The sequence below is a fragment of the Pelophylax lessonae genome (genome assembly GCF_965119305.1).
Source record: "Pelophylax lessonae genome assembly, chromosome: 2".
Lineage (NCBI taxonomy): Eukaryota > Metazoa > Chordata > Amphibia > Anura > Ranidae > Pelophylax > Pelophylax lessonae.
Window position 1 is genome coordinate 489,883,430 of NC_138769.1, and position 10,062 is coordinate 489,893,491.

The 10,062-nt window shown below is 43.8% G+C and overlaps 1 protein-coding gene across 1 annotated transcript; it reads left to right on the plus strand.

The window, feature by feature from the left end:
* Positions 1-541: 541 nt before the first annotated feature.
* Positions 542-2,086, plus strand: LOC309548159 (uncharacterized protein; the record flags this gene model as incomplete). The annotated part of the gene is made up of 1 exon (XM_082248122.1): positions 542-2,086. The coding sequence occupies one exon, from the start codon at positions 542-544 to the stop codon at positions 2,084-2,086; it is 1,545 nt and encodes a 514-aa protein (XP_082104248.1).
* Positions 2,087-10,062: the final 7,976 nt, after the last annotated feature.

Below are 10,062 nucleotides of genomic sequence, written 5' to 3' on the forward strand. Positions count from 1 at the left end.
ATTAATTTGCAAAGAGGGGAAACCATGTATACCCCGTAATAGTGCTCCTATTTGCATTGCCCAGAATTCAGGTACAGTGGAAAGGATAAATAGGACAATCAAAGACGAGTTGAGAAAAAGTAAATTGGAATTTTGAATCAAGTGGAACGAAAAAGTTGCTCGCACCTTTCTTTTCTTTTCACAGGTATCAACCCATCACTTGAGGGAAGGAGATGAAGTAGCATCACAAGACCAAGGCTGGATTTCGTTTTGGACCAAAAGACAAAGGTAGTCGCAGTGACCAGAATCGCTGTCCTTGTGGAGAACCAACAAGCCTGGATCCATGCTACTCGAGTGAAATTGGTAAAGGAGGCTCCACCCCCAGAAGCAAGTCCAGATCCAGACCCAAGAGAGGTACTAACGGGGGCGGACGGCCCTGACCTTGAACAGGAAGGTCCAGAAGCAAGAGAGGTACTAACGGGAGTGGACGACTCTGACCTCGAACAGGATAGTCAAGAAAAGGGGGTTTTTCAGAGGCAGGCGGCCCTGACCCTGTAGAAAAATGACATTCCCAATAGCACCAGATTCTGGAAAACTTTGGCTACTTATAGGACTCGTATCATTTTCAGTCTTCTCTGTAGTATGGGTTACCACTAACTGTATTTATCATCCAGAAGACCTGGTAGGGCTACAGGCCATTTGCGGAGCTTCCAACACCCCAACACAGAGTAATGCACATAACAGACAAAAGAGAGATGAAAGCTCAAAAAGTCTTACAGATAAAATGTCATTGTTGCAATTTAAATATGCCTATGCCCAGAAGTCCGGATATGAAAAATGTTGGATATGTAGTAAACTCCATCCTAGCACAGCTAGAATCCCCCTAGTAGCGATACCTTTAAACTTCACCCCTTTTCTAAATGGTACACCTCCTGTTGTCCTCACCAATGTCACGAGAACACTCTCAAATGATACCCTCACTTTCCAAATTATTGGTAGAAGTCATTCCCCAGACTGGTGTTTTAGGTTGGGAAACTCCACCAAGGGAGCTGAAGTGTGCCGGCAAACTAAGATTAATTTCTCAATGACCTCGATGGACAGCTCCTTCTGGCACACCTCAGAACCAGCCCTAAACGCCACTCTGATGAACTTTCTTAACTCCAGTTCCACTTCCTCTTCCCCAGTAGGACGGTTGTTGTCAAATTTAGCTTGGTCTAGTTATTCTGACCAAATAATGGCAATATTTCACAAACGTCCCCTAGCCTTGGGAAACAGTACTTATATTTGTTGTGGAAAGATTTGTCACCCTTGGATCCCTATTGCACCCCAAGGGTGGTGTTACCTCGCATCTCTAGTTCCCATCATGGGTGTAGTGGGAGACAACAAAGGAGGACATCTCCTCGAAGCTAGTATGTATCCTAGGTACCCCCTCAAACACCGCAATAAAAGGGAATTATTCCTTGAAAAGGATATGGTATGGGCCTGGTTCCCCTCATGGACCGGATGGGGAATAGACATGATGAAAAGGTTGAATAATTACTCTAAAATTCTCGATGACATCCTAGATAAGAACTCAGGAGACATTACCAAATTAAATATAGAAGTGAGGGCAATTAAGAAACAACTTGAGCTCCATGACCTAGCCATAGAAAGTATGAGTGCTGCTCTTACTGGGTTATGTGAAGTTACGGAGGGTTATGAATGCTGCACATGGATACACAACACTTCTGTTGAGATCCCTGATTATTATGATATTATTGCACAACACAGGAAGGAAGTAGATAAGCTGCAACAGGAAGCCAGGAATATTGCTAAGACATGGAGTCCTTTTAGTAATGTAGAGTTTGGAGTCGGAGGAATATTTTCCTGGTTGAAAAATATTGCTATGACCGTTATCATGGTCCTGCTCTTTTTGCTTTTTCTATTTGCATGCTTCAAGCTGGTAATGTGTATTATTGCTAGAGCTTCCAGGCCAAAGGTGAAGAATATTTCAATGCTATCCCACCAAATTGCAGGCTGCAAGAGACCCCCAACTAACAGCCCTAATGAATATACTAAGTATGTCAAGAGTCACAAACAAAAGGGAAAGAGTAACCTTACTATCTAGGGAGTGACACAGGGTTTTTTTTCTGGGAAAATCAATTGGGAAGATTATTGATTTTAAGAGGGGATTGTGGGAGATGGGGAGGTATCAATTTTATTTGCCCTCCATTTTGTATGTTCCCACTCCATTTTCTATGTATCTTAGTTATACAAGCTTTGCAAATGTGTACGTGTTACAGTTATGGCAAGTTTCTGTTTGTGGTTTTTGATGAAATCATGTCAGGCGTTTCTAGCAATAAGCTATATGCCCTATATGGTATTAAGTGTACTCGCTTATTTCCCGAAATGACGCTTGGTTTCCTTAAACTGTTTAACCAATAAGAACGTAACAAGTATCCTATACTTATGCTATATGCCCTTACTCTTTACTATATAAACCCCAACGAGCCTATAATAAACTGAGAGCTTGGTTTCACTATACATCTGTCTCCGTCTGTGTAACTTCCAGAAACCAGCCTCCCAGGCCTGCAAGACACAAAACGAGCAAAGAAGTTATAGATAGTCCGGGACTATCATCGGGACCAGGGGTTCCAGACACTAACAGTGCCGTGTTTACATCGGCAGACCGAGGTTCTGTCTCCACTGGTGGCAATCGTGGCCATCGGACCCGCTGATTGGTTACTCCTGTGGACAATAAGCGCGCACACGGTCCTGCAAAATGACATCTCTGTATTCATGTAGCAAGTCCACCCCCCACACAGTTAGAATGCACCCCCTAGGCACACATTTAACCCTTTCATCGCCACTGGTGCTACCCCTTCCCTGCCAGTGACATTATTATAGTAAGAGTACATATTTTTAGCACTGATTACTGTAGTAAGTAATGTCACTGGTCCCTCCAAAAGTGTCAGTAATGCCTCGTACACACGCAACGATTATCGGCCGACCGATCGGCCGTCTTTTGTCCAGTGTTGTTGTGTTGGTTGAAATGTGCTCTAGACTGCACACAAATTTTTTTGGCCAACAACAACCAACTGGTCATGTGCTGGTTTACTTTCCGTGTGTTTTTTCTTCTCTGAGCATGCCCAGTCTTGCTCATCACATTTTTGTCTGCCCGAAATCTGTACTGACTGACGGAAAATCGGGCGTTCTGTTGACGGCCAACAAAAATTTTATAGCCTGCACACCAGATTTTGTTCGGCCGAAAAGTCGGAGTCGGTTGTCGAAAGCATCATACTAACAAGCCGACAATCGGCCGATCGGAAGTTGGCCGAAAATTCACGGCCAACAATCGATGCGTGTGTACGAGGCATTAGGGGTCCAATCTGTCTGCTGCAATATCACAGTCATGCTAAAAATCGCTGATAGCCACCATTACTAGTAAAAAAAAAAAAATCTTAACCCTAGTTCAGTGGTTCTTAACCTTGTTGGAGATACTGAACCCCACCAGTTTCATATGTGCATTCACCGAACCCTTCTTAAAGCGGTAGTATCCCGCTTTTTGACACTTTTACCTACAGGTAAGCCTATAATAAGGCTTACCTGTAGGTACAAATAATATCTCCTAAACCGGCACGGTTTAGGAGATATTTACAGTGCATGCAGCCGCTCGCGCGAGCGGCGCATGCGCTCTGAAGGTCCGGGGGACCTTCAATTAAGTTGCCGGGAGCTTGCCGAAAAAATCACTCCCGCGCGTATGCGCGGGAGTGACGTCATCGCGGCTCCGGCCAATCATCGCGCTGGAGCCGTCTCTTCCGGCCAATCAGCGCGCCGGAGCCGCCGAACCCGGAAGAGACGACGAGGGACCATGGCAGCGCCCGCAGCGATGTCCGGGGGTCCGATGCATACTAGCTCATTATGCCTTTGTCTTGCAGGTTTTTTTTTTTTTTATTTTTTTTTTTTATAGAGTTTACAACCGCTTTAATTGGAAAAATAAAATATGATTTTTTCAAATTCAAAACATAGGTATATATTTAGGTATATATTTATACATAGGTGCACAAAATGAACAAAACCATTAAAGAACAAAACCATTAAAACATGATTTTCACACAAAAACAAAAACATAATAATGAATATTTACTGCAAATTACTGTGACTTCTGCTGTTGTCTTTCAGAGACCAGTTCAGAAATGACCTCCGCCGAACCCACGAGACTGACTCACCGAACCCCTGGGGTTCGATCGAACCCAGGTTAAGAACCACTGCCCTAGTTTGTAGACACGATAACCATTGCACAAACCAATCAATATACACTCATTGGGATTTTTTTTTACCAAAAATATGTGGCAGAATACAAATTGGCCTAAAATGATGAAAAAAACAGATTTTTAAAATAATTTTTATTGGGAATGTTATATAGTAGGAAGTAAAAAACAATTTATTTATTTTTTTAAATTGTCGCTCTTTTTTTGTTTATAGCGCAAAGAATAAAAATCGCACAGGTGATCAAATATCACCAAAAGAAAGCTCTGTTTGTGGGGAAAAAAGGAAATTTTTTTGGTGTACAGCATCGATCAACCACGCAATTGTCAGTTAGGGCACTTTTACATATGGAGTCCGTCAGGCAGACTCCATTTTTCTCAGCGGGGGATAGATCCGCCGATCCCCCGTTGAGCAGGAGGGTGACAGCTGTTCTCCGTGCTGTGTGCAGAGACACAGCTGTCCGTTCCCCATGCATCTCTATGGGGGAATCGGATGGGAACAGACCATCTGTCCGTTCTCATTCGATCCGATCCGCTGGACAGATGGAAAATAGGGTTTGCATCCTTCCAGATTTGACGGATCAGATCGGATGTCAGCGGACATGTCTCCGCTGACATCCGATGCCCCATAGAGATGCATGGGGTGACCGTTCAGATCCGCCAAAAAAACTGAGAGGTGGATCTGAACGGTCCGCCTGTGTGAAAGGGGCCTTAAAGTAACGCAGTGCCGTATTGCAAAGAATGGTCTGATCATTAAGGGGGTAAATCCTTCCAGAAGTGGTTAAACTCACTTAGTGCCTTATCTGCAATATATTAGCCTCAGAACCTGTGTAATTCATATGTGTCCTGCTTTAACCACTTCTGGACCGGAAGGTTTTACCCCCTTAATGACCAGGCACTGCGTTACTTTAACAATTTCGCGGTCGTGCAACGCTGTTCCTAAATAAAATGAAATTCCTTTTTTTCCCCACAAATATAGCTTTCTTTTGGTGGCATTTGATCACCTCTGCAATTTTTATTTTTTGTGCTATAAACAAAAAATGACCTACAATTAAAAAAAAATAATAATATTTTTTACTTTCTGCTTTAAAACACAGCCAAAAAAAAAAAGGTAAAAAATTGAATTATTTTAGGCCAATATCTATTCTGCTACATATTTTTGGTTTGCACAGAAGTTATCGCGTCTACAAACTAAGGGCAAGATTTATGTAATTTTTATTTATTTATTTTTTTCCATCAAGCTTTTCTCCACCGGTCTTGGTTCAGAGATCTAATGCCACTCCTCCAAGGCGACACTAAACCTACCTCTGTCTACTACTCCGACCATGGCCCTGAGGTCAAAAAGACATGAGATGTCCAATAATCAGTGCCTGCAGCTTCCCTTCTGCCTGCCGCACTGTGACAACCAGTCTTTCTCTGACAGGCATTCTTTGCTGGAGCCCGAGCAACCTGTCCAACCTGTGAGGGCAACAATTTCTTCAGGGGTCCCTGGCACCAGGGCACCCCCCACCAAACAAGCTTCTGGCTGTTCTCCATCCTCCTTTAAATGGCAGTCTGACGCAGTTTCCACTTTTGGCCTGATGGCCCAAACACTTTTCCACTACTTTGGAAGAATGTTCCTTTGTCATTGGATGCACGGTCAACATTTTCCTGTATAGCTCTGGCACATGCATGGCCCCCTGGCACACTGATCCACGTGCCCTGGGCCTCCATTTTCTCTGTCCACACTTGCACCTTCTACTGTTAAGCATACACAGTCCATTTGTACAGAAAGATGCATTTCCCCCACTCTTTGACACATGGCTTGAGCAGACAAATTGCAATTCAAACAAAGATCCTTCCATTGCCGCTGGCAACCATCACTGTGCATGAAATTCTTCATCCCACTCTCCCTATCTCCTGTAGAGCAGGCCTCACACTTCTCATGATCATTAGAGCGCAGTTCTTGAGAGGAAAATGACATTTTCAAAAGTTTTCTTTGGTCGTTGCCATTAGCAACTATTCCGGTAACCCAGGGCGCCATCCCGGATGAGCCCCCAAATGCAGCACTGTCCCATAGAGAGCTGCTGAGAATTACACTTCTTGGGTTCCCCTGGGTTACCATTAGCAACTGGCAGCAGATACACGGCATTAAAAGTTCTTGGCTCAGACAATAATCCGTCCAGGGGATCTGTTTTTTGTGTTTAATTTAGAAATGGGATGGGAGAAGGGATGAGTGGGATACTCCAACTAGTAACTATGCACAATTCTGAGGACAACTGACTGTAGAATGCGGCAAGGCCGCTGCTTCACCCTGCCACTGAAGTGAAGCTAAATTGACCGTTCCCGTTTAAATATTCTCTTCAGGGTTAACAACTTGGCACCCCCTTTTCGCTAACTGCCTGTGTGCTGACACCCGTCCGCTGACTGTAGCTACTGGAGTGGCGCGTATGGGAGTTGGAGCCGTTACATTACGTCACCCACTGCTATCCTCGGCTCAGTCGGCAGCTCAGCTGTCCGGCTGCAAGTATCGTTGCATTATTGTATCAGTGTATTGTTGGATCATCCTGCCAATCAGAATTTCCTAGTGCCTGTATCCTGCCAATTATATGTGAGTGCATCTTGTTTTAGGAATTAATTTGTTTTATTAAACAGAGATCACTTAGATCTGTATTTTATTTCATTATCTGTGATAACGTAGGACCTGTTGCTCTTGGAAACCTGATACAAGTTATCCCTAGAGGAGATAAGTCCCGACCTTCAGCTTGACTACAGATTGGGAGAAGGTGAAGTCCATTGCCTTTGGATTTACCTTTTATGGGAATGCTTGTCTGACCTGCTGGTAACACAGAGGTCATATATTTCAGGTGAGCGCGGTGTATAATCTATTGGTGAAGGGTCTGTCACCTGGATGAAAAGCTTCCTCCTTTCATTCACACACTGATATGGATTGCTTGGATTCTTTGGGCCTTTTGGACTTTCTTTTTCTATAATTAATATTTCAGAAATGTTTTTATTGCGCTGCACTGTTTTATATTTTATTTGTGGATGCATATATAAAACAATTTTAACCTGTCAAAATGCAAGTGTCATTTTTATTACATGGATGAAAGTTTAAGTACCGATTCACACTACCGCGACTTGTCAGGCGACTGGTCAGCCTGACAAGTCGCGGTCCATTCTGTGCTACAGGAACCGTTCTAATAGGAGCGACTCAAGTCACTCCGATTTAGAAAATAGTTCCTGTACTACTTCGGGGCGACATCGGAGCGACTTGCATTGACTTCCATTATGTGAAGTCCGTGCAAGTCGGGCCGAAGTCACGGTGCACGCGACTTCACAGGTCACCCCCGAAGTCGGATTGCCATAGTGTGAACCGACACTAAAAGTACTACACTAGAGATGGTGAACTGACACTACAGTGTATGCAACAAATGCAACACATTTGAGGATCGTTATCACAGAGTTGACTTTCATTTTATTCACACTTTTTTTTAGCTGCACTGGAATGGGATCACATGGGTGCTTATACCCATGCTATCCGGTTATGGCAAACACACTGCATTTGCGACCTGCTTTAGGGCTCTTTCACACGGTCCGCCTCCGTAGGCGGATCCGTGCTGCTCAGCGGGGATCGATCCACGATCCCCGCTGAGCCGGCGGATGACAGCTCCGTCTCCGCTTGCAGTGCGGAGAGGGAGGTGTCACAGCTTCCCGCTGCTCTCTATGGGGGATCGGATGAGAGCGGACCGCCTGTCCGCTCTCATCCGATCCGATCCCCAGGACGGATGGAAAATAGGGTTTCCATCCGTCGGATTTCACAGACAAGATCGGATGCGAATGGCAACGGGTGTCAGCGTTCAGCTCCATAAGGCTGAATGGGCCCATTTCAGCTCCATAAGGCTGAATGGGCATCCAATCAGATCCGCCTAAAAAACTGACAGCCGGATCTGATCGGAACGCCCGTGTGAAAGAGCCCTTAGGGCAGGGATCCTCAAACTACGGCCCTCCAGCTGTTGCGGAACTACACATCCCATGAGGCATTGTAAAACTCTGATATTCACAGACATGACTAGGCATGATGGGAATTGTAGTTGCTGAACAACTGGAGGGCCGTAGTTTGAAGACCCCTGAGTTAGGGTGTCGTAATTTTTTATTGACACCTGCTGGAAAGGCATCAGCATGAACCAGGGCTTATAGTTCTCACTTTTTTGGTATATTAACACGTTGTGAGAATGTAGCCACTCTCTTGCTCACTCCCGAGATAGACTGTAGAATGTGGGATTTGTAGTGTGCATGGCTGCAAATTACTTGCACTGCTCATTCTAAACAAATGGAAGTGAGCAGAAAAAGGAAGGTTCAGGAGCTAACAGAGGATGTTACAATTAGACAGAAAAATTCTAGAAGTGCAGTTTGTTTCATTCCAAATCGAAATTCAGACAACATTTTCCTTATTCGGAGATTCAGATATATTTGAATTTCTGAATTACAATAGTAACACATTTAAACAAATCTGAAATAACAAAACTAAATTTCATCCGAAATAACGTATTATTTAAATCCGAATCAATTTTAAAACTAAATTTGGAATGTAAACATATTGCAGATGCCCTTTAAAGACTCTGTGTATTAGGCCTCATGCACACATGATATTTTTTCAGCTGGTTCTAGGGGCATCTGGCATTTTGTTTCCTTGCCTCTAAACTTCTCTGCATGTTAGCCTATGTGTCTATGCCAGGGGTGTCCAGACTTTTTTCAAAGAGGGCCAGATTTGATGAAGTGAACATGCGTGAGGGCCGACCATTTTGCCTGACTTTCTTTGGACCATTAAAATTAAATGCAAATTAACTATTTTATGCAAAGTTTATTGCAAACTGCATACTTTTCATTTCGTCACATGGATGGACAAATCTAAACAGCTGTTAAATCACTCTGCCTTTCATATCTGAAGGCCAGATGAAAAAAAATCCAGGAAGCTGAAATATATGTCAGGAACATTGTAAAGTACATTACATATTATTGGTAATAAAGGGTGTCTGTCAACTTTTAAGTTAAAAAAATATGAACAGGAGCATAATACCAAGTATACATGTTGTGTCCAAATATATTTATAACGGATTTAGACCAACTGACATCAACTGAGATTTTACAATGTATTCATCTAAATTCGGAGCAAACGTGCTCCCTAATCAGTCACACAAGGGTTAACCACATTATAAGCACTATATGAACCCACTGATGATGAATAATGATGGCAGCAATAATAGTTATGAATGATGCCAATGTAGTTAAAAGAACATTGAAAAGTTTCATTCAAAATCAGTTCCATGTATGTATAAAACAGCAGCAAACCTTGTACAATGATTCCCTGCTGGATCTGCAATGGTGAAGCCAAAATAAGGGGTTAAAAACTCACAGCTTAGTGACCATCCAATGTGTGTGAAGGCAAAAAATCTGGCCAGGAACAATGCAGCAGTGTGGACAGTTGTGCCTTGCTCGGGCTGTAAGGAGATAACGGAATGCCTCAATCCTGGACAGGGAAGGGTGAAAAAGGGGGTCACACAATGCCCCGTATAGGAGGCAAGGAGGATCGCCACCTGTGGCCGCTCCGATCACCCGCGATGAGTGCCAACCAGAAAGGGGACCCGGACGTGCCGTCAGACTCTGGGGGAAGGAGGACCAAAACGAGGCTTGAACTGGTATAGAGCCGCTGGTGGTGAGCGATATGTGCGGTGACCCAATGCAGGGGAGCCAGGGGAGCATGAGGAGTGCCTGCTTCTCGTATGGTTGTCCTGACAACTTTTCAATGTTCTTTTTTCTACATTGGCATAATTCCTGACTAATATTGCTGCCATCA